The 22375-nt window shown below is 43.0% G+C and overlaps 1 protein-coding gene across 1 annotated transcript; it reads right to left on the bottom strand.

The window, feature by feature from the left end:
• Positions 1-151: 151 nt before the first annotated feature.
• LOC123995095 (clusterin-like) lies at positions 152-16968 on the bottom strand. The gene is made up of 9 exons (XM_046298408.1): positions 16813-16968; positions 12797-12927; positions 12533-12681; positions 12204-12374; positions 11567-12005; positions 11343-11474; positions 901-1127; positions 640-815; positions 152-502 (listed from the first exon to the last, which is right to left on the bottom strand). Exons 2-9 carry the CDS (start codon positions 12882-12884, stop codon positions 490-492), a joined length of 1395 nt encoding a protein of 464 aa, XP_046154364.1. The 5' UTR covers positions 12885-12927; positions 16813-16968; the 3' UTR covers positions 152-489.
• Between the last annotated feature and the right edge of the window lie 5407 nt (positions 16969-22375).

Raw genomic sequence — 22375 nt, 5'->3', positions numbered from 1 at the left:
ACTCAAGCAGTCCCAAGGAATACCTTGTATTGCTACATTTTGAACGCTTGATAGTAAAACATGATGCATTCCAGTCTAATAAGATCCTTTATCAGCTGATGTGACATTTTTCATAACTTAGGCAAGTAAATAATCAGAGATACAGTGGTGGTGTTTTTGTTAGGTCTCATTTATTTATATTGCATGTTGCTGTGCAGAAGAGCACAGAACTACAAAAGGAACAGTAGGAATTAACATGAAGTGAAGACCAGTGAGCAGGTTTTACTCTAGGGCAACAGCAGCACTATATTCTTTCTCCTCAAGACAACAGGACTTGGTGTGTTTATGTATTCGGTTCTTACAGCAGGACGAGCTCTAGTTACACAGGAATATACAATTACTTAAAATATGATCAATGATGACAGGTTTCACTTTTTCTAGTTGACAGTGTGAAGTCATCCTGAACATTCTGCTTTGTGTAGTGGTGCACGGTGGGGTGTCCTCCGATTTCTACTTCACCGCTCTGGAAAGGAAAAGGTAATTAAAACATCTAAATCACTTCAGGACATTTGTTTCCTATCTCACTTTAAAATGTACTTGCTATAAAGCCTGGTGTGATTAGTAAGATTATTATTGGTCCAATGACACAGAAGCACTCACACAGTGGTCTGTTTGTAGAGGTCTAGGGCCTGCTGTGCCACCATTTCAGAGAACTTGGGGTCATTCCAGGGGATGTCTCCAGGCACACTGAAGGTCATGGCAGGGTTGTCAAACAACTGGACAGACACATTGGTATCCCCTGGCTTCTCAGGGTCCTCTGTGTCCTTGGACATGACCTTGGAGGAATTCAAGACGTAAGTCTTCATAAGACCATGTTACAAAGAAATAGGATACAACGCATTGCAGACTATGGAGTCTCACCGTTTCGATCTTGAAGATTTCATCCTTGTTGTTGGTGTTGTTGGCCAGGGCAGACACCCAGCCAAACTGCTTGCTGAAAAGGTCTAGCAGGCTGGAAGTGTTGGACATCTGCTCCTCAAACTTCCTCAGCTGCTTGCTGTACTCCTGAGTGAACCTCTCTGCCATGGCCAGGGCCTGCTCCAGGTCCTTCTTCAGAGGACCAGCTAGAGGCTTCTTCCCTGAGCAGTCTGGAGGAGAGAACCACATTTCATGTAATACACAACTCTATAGGCAACAGAGTCACTGGTGTCCCTTTAGCTCCATATCAGCAACTTTTGGTGTGATGTACTAGCAACTTATTTTACCTATTCGAAAGGCCAAAGTTCGCTTAAGGAGCAGTTCTCTCTGGGTCTAATCCCAAGAAGTTCTGGAAAACTGTTGAAGACTTGAAGAATAAACCCTACTCACAGCTGCCCGTGTCCCTTAATGTTGAATTGGTTGTCACTGACAAGGAGCACATGGCTGAGCTCTTTAATCACAACTTCATTAAGTCAGGATTCCTATTTGACTCGGCCATCCCTCATTGCCTGTACAACATTTCCTCATCTCCCACCACTTCTAATGCAACTAGCCCCGATGCTCCTCTTTTTACCCTGCCCTGCTACAAAGTGTCTCCTTGCAGGCTGTCGCTGAGTCTAAGGTGCTAAAGGAGCTCCTTATACTTGACCCCAAAAAATCTTCTGAGTCAGATGGTTTAAATCCTTTCTGCTTTAAGGTTCCAGCCTCTATCATCACCAAGCGTATCTCTGACCTTTTTAACCTGTCTCTCCTCTTTGGGGTGGTTCCCGTTGCTTGGAAGGCAGCCACGGTTCGTCCTTTATTTAAAGGCCGGAGATCAAGCTGATCCTAACTGTTATAGGCCAATTTCAATTTTTCCCTGTTTATCAAAAGTATTTTGGGTATTTTATTAGGATCCTCATTAGCTGTTGCAAAAGCAGCAGCTACTCTTCCTGGGGTCCACACAAAATATGAAACATGACATAATACAGAACATGAATAGACAGAACAGCGCAAGGACAGAACTACACAGATAGGCACACGTACCCTACACATACCCTACACATCAATACTTGCACACAAACTATCTAGATCAAATAGGGGAAAGGCGTTGTGCCGTGAGGTGTTGCTTTATCTGATTTTTAAAACCAGGTTTGCTGTTAATTTGAGCAATACGATATGGAATGGAGTTCCATGCTATAGAATACTGTATGCTTTCTTGAAATTGTTCTGGATTTGGGGACTGTGAAAAGACCTCTGGTGGCGTATCTGGTGGGGTAAGTGTGTGTGTGTCAGAGCTGTGTGTTAATTGACTATGCAAACAATTTGGGATTTGCAAAACATTCATGTTTCTTATAAAGAGAAGTGATGCAGTCAGTCTCTCCTCAACTCTTAGCCAAGAGAGACTGGCATGCATAGTATTGATAGCTATGTTCTGAGCCTGCTGCAGCTTAACTACAGTTGAAGTCGGAAGTTTACATAAACCTTAGCGAAATACATTTAAACTCTTGTTTTTTACAATTCCTGACATTTAATCCGAGAGAGAATTCCCTGTTTTAGGTCAGTTAGGTCAGTTATACCCAAAATAAGTATTTGGTAGCATTGCCTTTGAATTGTTTAACTTGGGTGAAATGTTTCAGGTAGCCTTTCACAAGCTTCCCACAATAAGTTGGGTGAATTTTGGCCCATTCCTCCTGACAGAGCTGGTGTAAGTGAGTCAGGTTTGTAGGCCTCCTTGCTCACACATGTTTTTTCAGTTCTGCCCACAAATTTTCTATAGGATTGAGATTATTGCTTTGTGATGGCCAATCCAATACCTTGACTTTGTTGTCCTTAAGCCATTTTGCCACAACTTTGGAAGTATGCTTGGGGTAATTGTCCATTTGGAAGACCCATTTGCGACCAAGCTTTAACTTCCTGACTGATGTCTTGAGACGTTGCTTCAATATATCCACATAATTTTTGTTCCTCATGATGCCATCTGTTTTGTGAAGTGCACCAGTCCCTCCTGCAGCAAAGCACCCACACAACATGATGTTGCCCAGCCCCGTGCCTCACGGTTGGGATGGTGTTTATTGGCTTGCAAGCCTCCCCCTTTTACCTTCAAACATAACAATGGTCATTATGGCCAAACAGTTCTATTTTTGTTTCATCACACTTGAGGACATTTCTCCAAAAAGTACAATCTTCGTCCCCATGTGCAGTTGCAAACCATAGTCTGGCTTTTTTATGGCGGTTTTGGAGCAATGGCTTCTTCCTTGCTGAGTGGCTTTTCAGGTTTTGTCGATACAGGACTTGTTTTACTGTGGATATAGATACTTTTGTGCCTGTTTCCTCCAGCATCTTCACAAGGTCCCTTGCTGTTGTTCTGGGATTGATTTGCACTTTTCGCACCAAAGTACGTTCATCTCTAGGAGATGGAACGCGTCTCCTTCCTGAGCAGTATGATGGCTGCGTGGTCTCATGGTGTTTATACTTGCGTACTATTGTTTGTACAGGTGAACGTGGTACCTTCAGGCGTTTGGAAATTGCTCCCAAGGATGAACCAGACTTGTGGAGGTCTACAATTATTTTTCTGAGATCTTGGCTGATTTCTTTTGATTTTCACATGATGTCAAGCAAAGAGGCACTGAGTTTGAAGGTAGGCCTTGAAATACATCCACAGATACACCTCCAATTGACTCAAATTATGTCAATTAGCCTATCAGTAGCTTCTAAAGTCATTACATAATTTTCTGGAATTTTCCAAGCTGTTTAAAATCACAGTGGACCCACTGGAATTGCGATACACGAAGTTATAAGTGAAATAATCTGTCTAAACAATTGTGTCACGCAGAAGGTAGATGTCCTAACTGACTTGCCAAGGGTATAGTTTGTTAACAAGAAATGTGTGGAGTGCTTGAAAAACTAGTTTTAATGAATCCAACCTAAGTGTATGTAAACTTCAAACTTCCACTGTATATATGAGATGAGTAATGCAAAACATGTAAACATTATTAAAGTGACTGGTGTTCCATTATTAAAGTGGCATGTGATTTCAAGTCTATGCATATAGGCAGCTGACTCTAATGTGCTAGTGATGGCTATTTAAAAGTCTGATGGTATTGAGCTGTTTCAGTCTCTCAGTCCCAGCTTTGATGAACCTGTACTGACCTCGCCTTCTGGATGATAGCGGTGTGAGCAGGCAGTGGCTCGGGTGGTTGTTGTCCTTGATGATCTTTTTGACCTTCCTGTGACATCGGGTGCTGTAGGTGTCCTGGAGGGCAGGTAGTTTGCCCCTGATGATGTGTTGGGCAGACTGTACCACCCTCTGGAGAGCCCAGCGGTTGCGGGTGGTGCAGTTACTGTTCCAGACGGTGATACATCCCGACAGGATACTCTCAATTGTGCATCTGTAAAAGTTTGTGAGGGTTTTAGGTACCAAGCCAAATTTCTTCAGCTCACTGAGGTTGAAGAGGCACTGTTGCACCTTCTTCACCACACAGTCTGTGTGGGTAGACCCTTTCAGTTTGTCAGTGATGTGTACGCAGAGGACCTTCTCCACTACGGTACCGTCAATGTGGATAGAGGGGTGCTCCCTCTGCTGTTTCCTGAAGTCCACGATTCATCTCCTTGGTTTTGTTGACCTTGAATGAGAATTTATTTCCCTTGCATCACACTCCCAGTGCCCTCACTTCCTCCCTGTAGGCTGTCACATCATTGTTGGTAATCAAGCCTTCTACTGTTGTGTCGTCTGCAAACTTGATAATTGAGTTGGAGGTGTGCTTGGGCACACAGTCATGGGTGAACAGGAAGTACAAGAGGGGGCTGAGCATGCACCCTTGTGGGGCCCCAGTATTGAGGATCAGCAAAGTGGAGGTGTTGTTTCCTACCTTCACCACCTGGGGGTTGCCCATCAGGAAGTCCAGGACCTAGTTGTACAGGGCGGGGTTCAGACCCAGGGCCATGAGCTTAATGATGTGCTTGGAGGGTACTATGGTGTTGAATGCTGAGCTATAGTCAATGAACAACATTCTTACATAGGTATTCCTCTTGTACAGATGGGATAGGGCAATGTGCAGTGCAATGGAGATTGCATCGTCTCTGGATCTGTTGGGGTGGTAAGCAAATTGAAGTGGGTCTAGGGTGACATGATTATGATCCTTGACTAGTCTCAAAGTTACCTTTGCTTTCTTGGGCACAGGAACAATGGTGGGCATCTTGAAGCATGTGGGGACGGCAGACTGGCATAGGGAGAGATTGAATAGCCAGCCAGCTGGTCTGCACATGCTCTGATGACGTGGCTAGGGATACCGTCTGGGCCGGCAGCCTTGCAAGGGTTAACACTCTTAAATGTCTTACCACAGAGAAGGAGAGCCCACAGTCTTTGGTAGCGTGTCAGTGGCACTGTGTTATCCTCAAAGTGGGCGAAGGTGGTTAGCTTGGCCAGAAGTAAGACGTCGGTGTCCTCAACATGGCTAGTTTTCCTTTAGTAGTCCGTGATTGTCTGTAGATCCTGCCACATACCTCTCGTGTCTGAGCTGTTGAATTGCGACTCCACTTTGTCTCTATACTTACGTTTTGCCTGTTTGATTGCCTTGGAGGGAATAGCTACATTGTTTGTATTCTGCCATATTCCTAGTCACCTTGCCATGGTTAAATGCGGTGGTTCGCACTTCAGTTTTGCGCGAATGCTGCCATCTATTCACGGTGGGTACAACATCTCCTATACACTTCCTGATAAACTCAGTCACCGTATCAGTATATTCATTAATATTAATCTCTGAAGCTACCCGGAACATATCCCAGGCCGCGTGATCAAAACAATCTTGAAGCATGGATTCCGATTGACCTGCATTGAATAGTCCTTAGCACGGCTACTTCCTGTTTGAATTTCTGCCGATAGGAAGGGGGAGCAAACTGGAGTCGTGGTCAGATTTGCCGAAAGGAGGACGGGGGAGGGCCTTGTAGTCATCCCGGAAGTTGGAGTAGCAGTGGTCGAGTGTTTTAGCAGTGCGAGGACTACAGTCGATGTGTTGATAGAACTTTGGCAGCCTTTTTCTCAAATTTGCTTTGTTAAAATCCCCAGATACAATAAATGCAGCCTCAGGATGTTTTTTCCAGTTTGCATAAAGTCCAGTAAGATTCTTTGAGGGCCGTCGTGGTATCGGCTTGAGGGAGGATATACAGGGCTGTGACAATAACCAAAAATAATTATCTTAGGAGATAATATGGTCTGCATTTCATTGTGAGGCATTCTAGGTCGGGGATCAAATGGACTTGAGTTCCTGTATGTTATCACAATCATACCATGAGTTGTTAATCATGAAACATACGACCCCACCCTTCTTCTTCCCGGATAGATATTTATTCCTGTCTGTGCGATGAACTGAGAACCCAACTTTCTGGACCGATTTAGACAGTGTATCCAGAGAGAGCCATGTTTCCTTGAAACAGAGTATGTTACAATACCTGATGTCTGTCTGGAAAGAAACCCTCGCCCTAAGCTCATCAACATTATCATCCAGAGACTGAACATTAGCGAGTAATATATTCCAAAGCGGTGGATGGTATGCATGCCTACTAAATCGGACTAGAAGACCACTCCGAGTACCTCTCCTCCGCCGGCAGTGTTTTGGGTCGGCCTCTGGAATCAGTTCAAATGCCCTGGGGGGAGCAAACAAAGGATCCGCTTAGGAAAGTCGTATTCCTGGTCGTAATGCTGCTGGTGCTGGAAAGTTACCGCCACTCTGATATCCAATAGTTCTTTCCGGCTGTATGTAATAACACAAAACATTTTCTGGGCTAATAATGTAAGAAACAATACTTAAAAAACGAAATACTGCGAAGTTTCCTAAGAGCTAGAAGCATGGCAGCCCTCTCTGTCGGCGCCATTTCGTATGAATAGGCTAGCTGCTATGCCAAATAGCTCCTCAGACCCGCCCTTGTTCGGCAGGATCACTGGACAGAGACTAGCTGTCCCAACAACTACGTTGCAGAATCCAAACTAAAAAAGTTAGCTAGCTACTAATACACTTTCAAAACAACAAACTTTTAAAAACAACAAATCTGAGCTCTCCCTCGTTCCGCGTTCAGAAGTGTTGGAAAAAGTTATCAATAATCAACTGACTGGCTTTCTTGATGTCTATAGTATTTTCTCTCATATGCAATCTGGTTTCTGCCCAGGATATGGATGTGTCACTGTCACCTTAAAGGTCCTAAATTATGTCACCATTGCCCTTGATTCTAAGCAATGTTGTGTTGCTATTATTTTGACTTGTCCAAAGCTTTTGATATGCTAGACCATTCCATACTTGTGGGAGGAGTATTGGTGTCTCTGATGGGTCTTTGGCCTGGTTTGCTAACTACCTCTCTCAAAGAGTGCAGTGTATAAAGTCAGAACATCTGCTGTCTCAGCTACTGCCTGTCACCAAGGACTCGATCCTAGGCCCCACACTCTTTTCAATTTACATCAACAACATAGCTCGGCAGTAAGCTCTCTCATCCATTTATATGCAGATGATACAGATGATAGATGCAGTTTTATACTCAGCTGGGCCCTCACTGGATTTTTTGTTAAATGCTATACAACAAAGATTTGTTAGTGTCCAACAAGCTTTCTCTGCCCTTAACCTTGTTCTGAACACCTCCAAAACAAAGGTAATGTGGTTTGGTAAGAAGAATGCCCCTCTCTCCACTGGTACGATTACAACCTCTGAGGCTTTAGAGCTTGAGTTAGTCACCTCATACAAGTACTTGGGAGTATGGCTAGACGGTACACTGTCCTTCTCTCAGAAAATATCCAAGCTGCAGGCTATAAGGTTAAATCTAGACTTGATTTCCTCTATTGTAATCATTCCTCTCTCACTCCATCTGCCAAACTAACCCTGATTCAGATTACCATCCTACCCATGCTAGATTACGAAGACGTAATTTATAGATTGTCAGGTAAGGGTGCTCTCGAGTGGCTAGATGTCCTTTACCATTCGACCATCAGATTTGCCACCAATGCTCCTTATAGGACACATCACTGCACGTTATACTCCTCCGTAAACTGGTGATCTCTGTATACCCATAGCAAGACCCACTGGTTGATGCTTATTTATAGGCCTCATTCCCCCGTATCTGAGATACCTACTGCAGCCCTCATTCTCCACATACAACACCTGTTCTGCGAGTCACATTCTGTTGAACGTCCCCAAACCACACACATCCCTGGGTCGCTCCTCTTTTCAGTTCGCAACTGGAACGAGCTGCAAAAAGACACTCAAACTGGACAGTTCTCTCTTTATCTCTTCATTCAAAGACTCAATCATGGACACTCTTAATGACAGTTGTGGATGCTTCATATGTGTATTGTTGTCTCTACCTTCTTGCCTTTGTGCTGTTGTCTGTGCCCAATAATGTTTGTACCATGTGTCATGACTGTCCTGGTCAGGTTACCATGGACCACAGTCCTACAGATATATCTCTCACACCCACCACAGGGGGGAGATGAGTGGTTTTATGACACCTCATTCCCATTGTAAATCTTACGGCAGCAGACAAAATCCTTTGTCAACTCAGCGTGGAGGTTTGGAATGTGTGAGTGGGCCCTATGGAGAATCTAACTCAGAACGATACATGCAATAAATGGACTTAAATAAATGGTAAATATATTTCATCAGCAAAAATGGTGGTAATAACGATAGATGGAATATGAAAATTAATGTTGTTTTTGTGATGTTATTAAAGTTTAAATGACGACATTATAAGTGTTTCCATAATATGCACATGATGTATACACATTGTATGTTGTGTGGAAAATGTCCAGATCAAAAATAATGTTTTGGAAAAGTGAACTGTGAAATTAGTTGTCTAAGATCTGAGTAGTCGCAACCCAAAAACGCAGCATGAGGTTGAGGAAGTGTCTTTTGATATTTTTGTCAGATGTTACTATGGAACCCTGAAGTACAATTACAGGCATTTCACAAGTGTCAAAGACTTTTATTGAGAATTACATGACGTTGATGCAAAAAGTCAATATTTGCAGTGTTGAGCCTTCTTTTTCAAGACCTCTGCAATCCACCCTGGCATGCTGTCAATTAACTTCTGGGCCACATCCTGACTGATGGCAGCCCATTCTCGCATAATCAATGCTTGGAGTTTGTCAGAATTTGTGGGTTTTTGTTTGTCCACCCGCCTCTTGAGGATTGACCACAAGTTCTCGATGGGATTAAGGTCTGGGGAGTTTCCTGGCCATGGACCCAAAATATTGATGGTTTGTTCCCCGAGCCACTTTCCTTCTGCCTTATGGAAAGGTGCTCCATCATATTGGAAAAGGCATTGTTCGTCACCAAACTGTTCCTGGATGGTTGGGAGAAGTTGCTCTCGAATGATGTGTTGGTATCATTCTTTATTCATGGCTGTTCTTAGGCAAAATTGTGAGTGAGCCCACTCCCTTGGCTGAGAAGCAACCCCACACATGAATGTTCTCAGGATGCTTTACTGTTGGCATGACACAGGACTGAAGGTAGCGCTCACCGTGTCTTTCTCCGGACAAGCTTTTTTCCGGATGCCCCAAACAATCGGAAAGGGGATTAATCAGAGAAAATGACTTTACCCCAGTCCTCAGCAGTCCAATCCCTGTACCTTTTGCAGAATAATCGTCTGTCTCTGATGTTTTTCCTGGAGAGAAGTGGCTTCTTTGTTGCCCTTCTTGACACCAAGTCATCCTCCAAAAGTCTTCGCCTCACTGTGCGTGCAGATGCACTCACACCTGCCTACTGACATTCCTGAGCAAGCTCTGTACTGGTGGTGCCCCGATCCCGCGGCTGAATCAACTTTAGGAGACGGTCCTGGCGCTTGCTGGACTTGCTTGGGCACCCTGAAGCCTTCTTCACAACAATTGAACAAACGCTCTCCTTGAAGTTCTTGATGATCCGATAAATGGTTGATTTAAGTGCAATCTTACTGCCAGCAATATCCTTGCCTGTGAAGCCCTTTTTGTGCAAAACAATGCTGACGGCACGTGTTTCCTTGCAGGTAACCATGGTTGACAGAGGAAGAACAATGATTCCAAGCACCACCCTCCTTTTGAAGCTTCCAGTCTGTTATTTGAACTAAATCAGAATGACAGAGTGATCTCCAGCCTTGTCCTCGTCAACACTCACACCTGCGTTAACGAGAGAATCACTGACATGTCAGCTGGTCCTTTTGTGGCAGGGCTGAAAGGCAGTGGAAATGTTTTTGGGGGATTCAGTTCATTTGCATGGCAAATAGGGATTTTGCAATTAATTGCAATTCATCTGATCACTCTTCATACCATTCTGGAGTATGTGCAAATTGCCATCATACAAACTGAGACAGCAGACTTTGTGAAAATTTAAGATTTGTGTCATTCTCAACTTTTGGCCACGACTGTACACGGCTAATTAGTCGTCCGGAGAAGACCCCTTTTCATAACGAGGGCAAGAAAACAGACTACTAAGAGAAAGGACACTGACACCGTGTGGACAATCAAAGACTTACACCCGGTAACGAAAGAAGTGCCACCATCAGAGAAGAGACCTTCGACAAGTAATTACATCATTATATTCTAACCCATAAGAGCAGCAGTTTGGGGCAAGGTGTAAGGGCTAAACTAAGCATAGTTTACAAATGTATTCAAGTGTGCTTTTCTCTCGTGCACTCTCTTTCTCTCTCTAAATCCCCATTTTGTGTAACAAGTGAAACTGGAACATTTTTCATTGTACTAAGTTTTAATCAATAGCCTAGACTGTTTGTGTATAATGTATCTTATGTTATCATTTAGCATGTTAGTAAATAAATGATCAACTCAATTGGTGTGGTACAGAATTATTTAGTGAGACTCGGTTTGTGCAGATTCGCGAATTATGCGACGTTCAGGATGAGACTGTAGAGGAAATGTATTAATTAGCGACTGTTGTAAAATCTATATTCTGATAGTTAATTAGGGAAAACGGAAACTCAATAAAAAAACAAACTTTTCCCATGGTGCCCCAGGTTACTGAGTTAATGATTACCTGATTAATTGAAAGACGTAATTATAAACAGTTAATAATTAGATGAACAGCAGTCACATAAATCAATACGTCACAACACATGTTTTGTGCTGCTACCATGCTGTGTTGTCATGTGTTTCTGCCATGCTATGTTGTTGTCTTCGGTCTCTCTTTATGTAGTGTTGTGGTGTCTCTACTGTCGTGATGTGTTTTTTTTTTGTCCTATATTTTTCTTTTTAATCCCATCCCAGTCCTCTCAGGAGACCTTTTGCCTTTTGTTAGGTCGTCATTGTAAATAAGAATTGGTTCATAACTGACTTGCCTAGCTAAATAAAGCTTAAATAAAACAATTTAAAAAATACCTGACTCAGCCAAAGCATGACTTTCTGGTAAGAAAGAGAAAGAAAATCTGATGGGCTTTACCAATATCCTGGATCGCTACGCATTTTTCACACTCTCCTCGCAGTTTAATGCAGCCAGCAGAATTGCGACGTATCTCTCTGCAGGTCATACCGGAAGGCTTTGTCACAACAACATCCTCATTCACACTCCCCTCTGTGGAAAAAAGAAGCCCAATATCATTTATGTAAACATTAACACCATGTTATTGTATAATAACAGTTGTTTAATTAGGACTGAGGTAATACCCTCTGAGGGGTTGATGTCAAAGTTAGCGTCTGCGTCCATGACAGGCCCCATGGAGCCGAAGATATTCCGGGCCATGTCCATCATAGGAGCGAACATGTTGTGGAACCCATGGAAGTCTGGGTCCTGCAAAGCGGACCTCACCATACGGGAGCGCACCTCGCCCATCTCTGCTCTCTCATTGGCCCTCTCACTATGACGCCATATACTGGGCATGTGGAAGGGGCTGGAGAACATGGGAGGGTTGAGGGAGCGCATGTGGTCAAACACCCTCAAGCTGTCCATGAAGATACTGTCCACCCCATCGGCCACGTCGGAATAGCGCTCCTCCAGGTTCTGGAACCTCTGGCTCTGCTCCTGGTCCTCCCTCTCCAGAACATCCATGTTCTCCCCGTTGATCCAGATGGAGAATGGAGAGGTCCTGTTCAGAACCTCCTCCAGCTGAGAGGGAAACAGGAGAAAGCAGCTAGTACAACAGTGACCTATTTTATTTGGAAGGATTGTATAATAGCTTAAACACATTGATCAGTTGTTGTGCATGTCTCTGTGTAAGTCTAGCTTACACAACATATTTGAACTACAATTGCTAAACCAATGTGGAGATTGATTGATGATAGTTCTGTGTAGTTGAGGCGATACCTGTCTGCCGATCAGTCCGGCGCCACTGCTGCAGGTCCTGGAGTAGTATTTGATGCAGGTGTTTTTCAGACAGGGCTTGCACTCCTCCCACAGAGACTGCATGGTGCCGTTACACACCTCCTGCTCCTCACTCAGTTTAGTCTCCATCTCCTGAGCTGCCTTCAGAGCATCCTGGGAAACAAACACAGCAACTGAGTCAGTGGTCGAAAAAGAACTAGGTGACTATAGCTGATGAATTGAACACAAAATGTAGTGTGATCTTTAACTTATTGTTGTCCAAAACAGTGATGAAAGCTCATGGTACTGTGCATTGCTCAAATGCACTGTACCTCTTTTTGCTGTTTAGTTTTCTCCAGGGCACTCAAGAACTTATTGTGATCATCTCCAGACCTCTCCATCACTGTCTTCATCTCCTTCACCCCACTGATGGCATTCTCTATCTGCTTGTCCAGGTACTTCACCCCCAGGAGAGAAATCTCTGCAGAGAACAATCGCTCAAAATAAATCTCCCCAGCGACTTAAAAATATCCTGCATTATACAGTATACGGCTATTCTAAACAATTTGACGATATTTAGTTATATGATGGCTTACGGCTTAGATCCTCCTTTGATGGAGGCAGCAGACACTCTGTAGATACCAGAAGCAAAGCAAGGCCCACTAGTGACCCAAAGACTCTCATCTTTACTGTTTCTTAGATACCAAGCGACTGATGCAGTACACACCTGAAAAACAGAGGGGGCTTAGGGTATTTCGGTTGTAATCATAACACCTCTTATGAAAAGCACTGCAAAATGACCTCATAGTCCAGTGGTTCCCAAACTTGTTATAGTCCCATACCCTTTCAAACATTCAACACTCTCTAGCACCAGGGACAGCGCACTCTCAAATGTTTGTTTTTTGCCATCATTGTAAGCCTGCCACACACACACTATACGATACATTTATTAAACAAGAACGAGTGTCAATTATGGTCAGTAAAGAAAGCTTTAAGCTCGTCTCTCAATTTAAAAAAAAAAAAACACATCAATACTTTGCCCCTTGATAACCAGCCCACTTCTGTATGTTGTAAACGAGTTACATGGTCGCTGCCCATATCATTGCATAGTGCAGAAAATACGCGAGAGTTCAGGGGCCTTGCTTTAACAATGTTAACCATTTTCACTGTAGTGTCCAAAACGCCTTTCAAGTTGTCAGGCATTCCCTTGGCAGCAAAAGCCTCTCGGTGGATGCTGCAGTGTACCCAAGTGGCGTCGGGAGCAACTGCTTGCATATCGTTACCACTCCACTATGTCTCCCTGTTATGGCTTTTGCGCCATCAGTACAGATACCAACACATCTTGACCACCAAAGTCCATTTGATATCACAAAGCTGTCCAGTACTTTAAAAATATCCTCTCCTGTTGTCCTGGTTTCTAGTGGTTTGCAGAAGAGGATGTCTTCCTTAATTGACCTCCCATAAACATAACGGACATATAACAGGAGCTGTGCCAGGTCACCATGTCTGTTGGCTCATCCAGCTGTAATGCATAGAAATCACAGGCTTGTATGCGAAGTAGTAATTGTTTCAAAACATCTCCTGCCGTGTCCCTGATGCGTCGTGAAACAGTGTTTGACAAAGGAATTGTCTATATCGTTTTTTTGGCCTTTCCCCCCAGCATTGTCCCAGCCATATCCGCGGCAGCCGGGAGAATTAAGTCCTCCACAATAGTATGGGGCTTGCCTGTCCTAGCCCCTCGGTAGCTCATCATATACGACTTCTAGCTCAGTTTTAATGGTATCTGTTGCTTTTATACATGTCTTACTACTTGAAAGTCGTCTTAATTCTCGTTCAAACTCCCGTGGTTTATTTTTCAAATGGGCATGTTTTGTTTCTAAATGTCTACGCAAGAGTGCAGGTTTCATCGAGTTGTGAGATAGTACTTTTGCACATATAACACACTGTGGCTGAGGAAAGGCACTACTCCCAATATAAGTGAACCACAAATCAATGTAGTTCTCATCATATTTGCTCTTCGATGGTCCAACGTCCCTGTCTGTTGTTCGGTGCTTTCCTGAGTAAGGGGGCAGTAGCTGCATCAGATTCACAGCTGTCAGTGTCCATGCTAGCTGGGCTAGCAACAACATGTATAATTACTTATGCTAAGCATTGGATGTGCTTGTGGAAGCAGAATAACTTGTGTCGTCAACAGGTGCACGTGCTTCTACACCTGCATTGCTTGCTGTTTGGGGTTTTAGGCTGGGTTTTTGTACAGCACTTTGAGATATCAGCTGATGTACGAAGGGCTATATAAATACATTTGATTTGATTTTGAGTACTGATGGCAGTAGCAGTACTACCAGTAGAGCTGTATGTGTCTCTATGGATGTGCTTGTGGAAGCAGATCAACTTGTGTCGTGGACAGGTGCAGGTGGAGTACTGATGACAGTAGCAGTACTACCAGTAGAGCTGTATGTGTCTCTATGGATGTGCTTGTGGAAGCAGATCAACTTGTGTCGTGGACAGGTGCAGGTGGAGTACTGATGACAGTAGCAGTACTACCAGTAGAGCTGTATGTGTCTATGGATGCGGGCCTTACTTTCCTTTAACCATTTATCCTTTTTCGAGCAAACTGAATGAGCAGCAGCTAAGTTTGGATACATACGGGCCGGGCCGTTAGTGAGAGAGGAACGGTTAATGTGATTGGATGTTAATTATTTGACTAGGCTACCTGTATTTGACATCGTGTTGTTATTTCGCTGAACACCAGATGGTATCATTTTATTTTTGGAAGTGAAACGAGGCTACTCGGGTGAGAAAAACACCCAAATGTGTAGCCCCGTTGGAAAATATAAATGGACTGTTTCAAAATGTGAAAAATAGATGTGAATCACATTTTTATTTGGCGTACCGCCGACGGAATTGCACGTTTGAGAATACCTGTATTACCCCAGTTTGAGAATACCTGTATTACCCCAGTTTGAGAATACCTGTATTACCCCAGTTTGAGAATACCTGTATTACTCCAGTTTGAGAATACCTGTATAGTCCACGTCTGACCTTGGTGTTGTTGGGATGTTAATATTACCCACTAGAGGGTCATGTTGCCCATATAAAGATGACAATACTGTGACGCAGCATCATTTGAAACCTTTTTCTTTAATGCTGACATTTGCTGATTTGTTCCAAACGATAAAGTGTGTTTATACTGCATTGCAGCATAGACATTTATATCCTATTGTATACTTTTTTAATTTGATAAAAGTATTGACATTAGGCTCAAGATAAACCCTGTGACATAGATACAATGCAGAGATTAGGGGCTGGATTCAAACCTTAGCGCCGAAGAGCAGCGTTGTAGCGCGGTTGAAATGTAAAGGTCATTTTCGATCGAGTCGACATATGCAGCGTTTACCGTGAATGCAGTCTCCTCAAACACAGAAACATTGCCTATAAAATGTAATCACGCTACAACGAATGATCTTCGGCGCTAGAGATTGAATCCAGCCCTAGTGGGCGTTTATCTGATAGATCTCCCTGTTGGAATGGAGCTGAAACAAACACAAATTCCTCTCCACTAATCTCTGTGATTATTCCAAGCAGTCCTATAATCCCTTGTGTATTCAACACGCTCACTGTACAACTTCCCAGAAAACACTGAATTGTTGGGGGAAAAAAAAGCCCAATGTTTAGATTTGGAAAACATTGCACATCCTTCCAAATGTGGTGCCAGATATTCAGTTGAAATGTCACCATTGGAGGAAATATCTTGCCATTAAGGGAAATGGCAAGATACAGTCATAATGTTGACATTTTCAGACACAGGACTGGCCTTACATATTTTACAGGTCTGGGTGGATACAAGGGCAAATAATCATGGGAGAAAAAGAAGTTTCAAACAATGTCCTACTCATAAATAAGGTCCAATAGCACTTGTATGACTTGCAGGAAAAAATAGAACACCATTAATAGAACCCAGAAGTAGAACCCACAATTCTGCTCAATCCAGCAGATGGACTGAGCTCTGTATTAAAAGGGATTTGCACATTCTAGTATACTCCTACAAGGGGAAAAAAATGGGGCTTGAGAACTGCAGCGTCCAGACTTAATTGCTCTCTGCTTGTCCATCTCATGTAAACATGCCCTGTGCAACTATAATATCAACGCAATAACAGCACTCTAACTCAGAGAGACTGTGCCTTTGAGGGTGTTGAATTTAATTATCCAATTGTGGAGTCTTTATAGCAAATGCATTGGATAAAGCTTGCAGCCTTAAAATGTTGCGATATACGCAGTACATATCTGGGTCATTCACAGGCAGAGGCAGCGGCAATTTTGAACAGAGGTCACCCATGAGTTAAAATGAGGAATAACAGTAACATCACATTGCAGAATGTCTGCAGAATCAAATAGAAACAATATTTATCATAATAAACCACATGGCAAAAAATAGTAGCATCAGCCCCAGGTACAATTCTAAAGACAAATCAAGCATTTCAAGGATACTCCTACTGCAGTTTTGTCTAGCGCCGCAGAAGGCAGCTGTGCACAGGGCTGATACCCTGAAGACACACAATATGCGTTTTCCTCCCAGCCAGCCGGGACTGCCAGGCAGAAGAGGATCACTCACCTCCCTGTTGATCTTGCCTCTTCAGAGCGGATGAAGTGCAGTGAGGCTGTCTTCCGCTAGGTATTTATACAGGACCTAGCAGTGATGTTGACACTGATTCACGCCCTGTGGCTTTGGACTTTTCCAGAAGTTGTGTAATTCCCAGTCACAGCTCAGAAATGTGGAGCAGCCAGGAGTGGGCACTGTTGCACCGTGTGTCACTAAGCTCCTTCTGGCTACTCTCTAGCTCCTGGGAGACAATGTCAATAGAGGGAGGATTGTGTCATCTTTGTGGGTCAGTGCACATGGTCTGGGCACATGGAGGAGGGGGCTTTCAAGATGATTGATCCTTATATTATATATACATCCCCATGATTCAGTGCATCTGCGCATCATTACACACACACACACACACACACACACACACACACACACACACACACACACACACACACACACACACACACACACACACACACACACACACACACACACACACACACACACACACACACACACATGGATCATCCAAAATTATAATGTTATCAGCATTTACTGTAACACCTTGTAGCTCAAAATCAAAACATATCCATGAACTCCACACTTGGCTCAAAACACAACTGTCCCAGGCTCCAGCTTCACACAAAATCATGACCAAGCACAGGTACGGGAATGTTGATGATGTGTTGCTGCTGAATCCAACAGGTTATAAAAGGGTTCTATAATGAGCCCTGCAAATGTAAACCTCTTACTTTATGCTCTCATCATCCTGTTGCCAAGCTGAGCTCTACAGCCAGGCCAGTGGCCAGATGTCTCCAGTTAGGAGTATACTTTATTTTTTCCTGTGACGCAAGATCATTACATAAGCTCATTCAGAAATGAAACGATATAAAAGGAGGAAATGGAAAAAGTAGATTCCTGGCTACACTCCACCTAAAACACACAGAGAATAACAAGTTCTGGGCCCTAATGTTGAATGTCTGCTCGGGTGATATTTACTGTATGCACACACTCATACCTTGGCACTGTGTCAGCAGTCTTCAGGGCTGATTTGTGGTTTCAAATAAGAGGAAAGGTGAACGTTCATTTGTGCAGGACATTACAGCTGGAGCGTCCTAGCAACAAGACCTCAATTGGTCCAGTTTAATATGAATTCTCTCCTATTTGTGTTATTCTCATGCAAAGACACATTTTGATTTTGAATGTGGGTACGCACTTGACACACCAGTTTGAAGGATATAAATGAGATCATATATAAACAAACTTGAATAATGCCCTTGGCATCGGTCCTCATGGCCTGATGTTTGGTTTTGTGAAGAATAGAAAAGGACTCAGCCAAGTTTAGTGTCTACGCTCAAGTCCACAGACATGATTTGTCATCCACATCCAGACGAGCTCGAGGTTGATTTGTGATGGTGTCTGGCCCTTGTGAGAGATGCTGTTGTGTTTAGGCGGGCAGACACGTCTCCTCCCCCTCTCCTCTCTCCCCCTCACTTCTCCTCTCTCCCCCACTTCTCCTCTCTCCCCCACTTCTCCTCTCTCCCACTCTCCAGCAGGCCCAGACCAGGGCAGAGCAAGACGTGCCTGGGCCTGCAGCCTCTCCTACCTCCTCCCTCTCCACCCCCTTCTCCCATTCCCATTCTTCCCTTCTTTCATCTTTCATCCTCCATCCTTCTCCTCCTCTCCTCCCTTCCTTCCAAGTGCATGTGACCAGTCAAGGTCATTCACAGACTGAGACACAGTCACAGGCAGACGTGTGACTATCACTTCCCACAGAACACAGGGATCTCTTGAGACATGCAGTAGACACTCTCTCTCCCACAGTGATAAACTGCTGCTGGGAATGACAACAGCTGCTCCATCTGAGAAATGTTCTATTGCGTTGCTCCCAAAATAACACTGATTGCAAATCATGCTATTGATTTGTATCACTTTAATTGCTCATGCCTTGTTATACAGTGTCTGACCACAGCAGTGGGTTTGGAATGCCTTTAAGTTTGGTGGATGTAAGATTATTATGATGGCTGGTGTCTGTGTGATTACAAGTGCCTTTGGCAAGGATGCTTTCCATCAGTATCAGGGTATATGTACAGTAAGGCAACAAAAATATTCTAGGACAATGAAAAATGACAGTAATCTATATTTTCTGCTGATTCTCAGCGTCATAATGTATCCTCCTGCAGTATTAATCAAGAAGGTTCCTAGTAATTTCACATAGTGCCCACTGGGTGGCAGTAGATGTAACGTAAGAAATGCTGAGATGAGTACGTTCTCAGTAGCTGCTGCTATAAATGAAGGACTGGACATGTTGGGTGTGTCAAAACGTAGATCAATTATATTTGCAGTGTGATAAATAGATGCAGTCCAGATACCAAACGTTTGAAATGCAAAAATAAATTGTGAAAAATGTCATCTTCAGTGCTTTCAGTAAAGCAATGTTCTCAGTGTGTTCATTGTTTCCTCATTGTTCTGTTTTTTCTTCCAAGTCATTTAAACCATTCTGGGTTGTAGCCTAGTCCCTTATGACTGCATGGGACAATTGTTTTCACTGTCTCTGAAGTTTGGCATCGAGATCAAAATCTCTTTGAAGTCATTATAGTCTATCCCAAATCACAACTCCACAAATTGAATTATGTTGGGGCTTCCTAATCTGCTAATGGAAGACTCGACATCCTAACTTGATATTCACTCTCAATCTTTAGAACCACATGCCCTCAGTTTAGCTCAATATTGTGTTACCAGCTACCACTTTTTTGATGTAGCCTACAATACTACGGCATCACATTACTTAACTGTAAGTCAATGTCCTATTTACATAGTTTACATGACATAACTTCAGTAATTGCTCTTGACCTTTAGACACATCATTAAAAGATCTCTCTACAAACAGCTGAATCACAGCTGCTATTAGAAACATGCAGGCATCAACATCTGTATGGATGTCAACACTGAAAGTGTTCAAAATAGTGACCTCTAAACTAGAGCCAAAGATGGCATCTCTCTGCATCACTGAAAAACGAAAGCAGTCATGAACTTCCCATTAATCAGTGGCCAGGCTATTTATTTGATAACAGATTATATCAACATAAAACTGTTATGGATTGAAACAAAATGGCCCCTGTTTATAAAGTCATGAAACTGGATTGGAATTTAGGTTATTACAGGATGGCCGCCAGTAACATTGTAAAGCTCAATCAAAGATTGTATAGTATGGCTTAAACAATATGTGATGACATGTCTGTACACAATCCAATGAGGTGCCAAAGTTAATGTGATGTGTCAATCGCAGAGCGACATGACCACATGGTGTGAGCAAAGGGTAAGATTACATTTGATTGCTCTGCATGTTTAAATAAAGAACGTGACAATAAAAGCATATGCACTTGTGTAGGAACATCTTAAGAAGCATATTTGATAGGTTTTGAACATATTTTGCTTTTAGATATATTCAAAAAATGTAGTTCTCTTTTTGGTGCCACGGGGCAACGATGTACAATTAGGTTACTTGTCAGGCCAATATCATGCTCAATGAAAGACATATCATTTGATGTAAAATGATGGCCTTGGTCAATGTTTTTCCAACATATCCACTGACATTCACAGGCAATGGACACAGAGACATTCTATGAGCGAAAGGAGACTAATTGGTTAGAGCGTTGGACAAGTAACCGAAAGGTTGCAAGATCGAATCCCTGAGTTGATAAGGTTCAAATCTGTTGTTCTTCCCCTGAACAAGGCAGTTAACCCACCGTTCCTAGGCCGTCATTGAAAATAAGAATATGTTCTTAACTGACTTGTCTAGATAAATAAATGATAAATATTTTTTGGAACAGTTAGGATCATACCCTCTGATAGTGAGGAAAGTGAGCTTGAGGACAGTGACAGTGAGTGAAAATGAACCATAGGTTTGAGAGGTAGTGAAATACTAGTTTATTCCCAATTTGTAGTTTCTTATAAAAATAGTGCTTGTTTCTACTATGTTTCACTTAATAAATGTTCTGAAAATATCACATTTTCCTTGGTGTTTTATTACCTTTATGGCACAGCGTTGCCCTGAGGCAACAAGAACAATTCTGGGTGTAGGGGTTAAAGTGAATGTTTTTATAATAATAATAATATAAGATATGCCATTTAGCAGACGCTTTTATCCAAAGCGACTTACAGTCATGTGTGCATACATTCTACGTATGGGTGGTCCCGGGGATCGAACCCACTACACTGGCGTTACAAGCGCCATGCTCTACCAACTGAGCTATTGCTAAATTATCAGAAAGCCTAAATCTTCCCCGAAAAATAGAATGGAATATTTAAAACAAATGAAAAACCAAAATGTGTGCAGCTCACATTACAGACGCTGTCTGCATAGGAGCTTACATCATATGGTTAGATCTCCAAGACAAAAGGTCATTTCACAGTGGGTAGAGACAACTTCTTACCTTGTGATTATGGATTGAAGCAAAAACAGATGTTTGTCTCTGTCGCTCTCACACGCTCTCTCTTTCTGAGATCTCTTTCAACTACATTTTCTAAAGATGGAGCTCTATCAAGTCAAGCTGGAAGTGGAACCCAGTTCTTAAGTAACAAACTGCTGTCAGAACCTTTTCCAAACAAAGGATTCTAGTTTACCCATCCATTGATTTACTGGCTATTAGGATCCCATCCAAGATCACAACATTTTGTGCATTCGCTGAGTATTAGAAAACATCAGTGGAGCATAATAAGACTTAGACAATCACTAAGATAGGACGATAATAGACCAAAGGGGACCGAAGCAATTAAGAGGTTTCTGTTGGAACCATAGAGCAGCTGGATCATTTACTCTGCATGGGCCTTGAAGTACAAGGAGAGAAGGACCCAGGCAAAAGGTTCACTCAAGAGGTCAGAGAAAATCAAATCTAACCCAATTTTATTTGTCACATGCTCCGAATACCACAGGTGGAGACCTTACAGTGAAATGGTTACTTACAAGCCCTTAACCACGATGTAGTTTTAAGAAGAATAAGTGTTCAGAATGTATTTACTAAAATAAACTGAAGTAAAAAATAAAACAGATTTTTTAATAAAAAAAACAGTAGCAGGGCTATATACAGGGGGTACCGGTATAGAGTGAATGTGCGGGGGCACAGATTAGTTGAGGTAATTGAGGTAATATGTACATGTAGGTAGAGGTAAAGTGACTATGCATAGGTAGCCGGGTAGCCATTTGATTAGCTGTTCAGGAGTCTTATGGCTTGGAGGTAGAAGCTGTTAACAAGACTTTTGGACGTAGACCGCTTGCTGTGCGGTAGCAGAGAGAACAATCTATGACTTGGGTGGCTGGAGTCTTTGGCAATTTTTAGGGCCTTCCACTGACACCACCTGGTATAGAGGTCCTGGATGGCAGAGGTCCTGGATGGCAGAGGTCCTTGGCCCCAGTGATGTACTGGGCTGGAACGCATGCAATACCTTCTGTAGTGCCTTGCTGTCGGAGGTTCGAGCAGTTGCCATTCCAGGCGGTGATGTAGTCAGTCAGGATGCATCTCGATGGTGCAGCTGTAGATAGAACCTTTTGAGGATCTGAGGGCCCATGCCAAATCTTTTCGGT

Source organism: Oncorhynchus gorbuscha, linkage group LG14 (assembly GCF_021184085.1).
Source record: "Oncorhynchus gorbuscha isolate QuinsamMale2020 ecotype Even-year linkage group LG14, OgorEven_v1.0, whole genome shotgun sequence".
Taxonomy (NCBI): domain Eukaryota; kingdom Metazoa; phylum Chordata; class Actinopteri; order Salmoniformes; family Salmonidae; genus Oncorhynchus; species Oncorhynchus gorbuscha.
Note: the sequence above shows the minus strand (reverse complement) of the source record. Positions and strands in the feature narration are given on the sequence as shown.

Coding starts and splice junctions, on each gene's coding strand:
- LOC123995095 (XM_046298408.1), bottom strand. CDS start 12,884: ATGAGAGTCTTTGGGTCACTAGTGGGCCTTGCTTTGCTTCTGGTATCT. Junction 12,375..12,532: donor AAACTAAACAGCAAAAAGAG/GTACAGTGCATT, acceptor TTTGTTTCCCAG/GATGCTCTGAAGGCAGCTCA. Junction 1,128..11,342: donor CGTAGCGATCCAGGATATTG/GTAAAGCCCATC, acceptor TCTCTCCTCCAG/ACTGCTCAGGGAAGAAGCCT.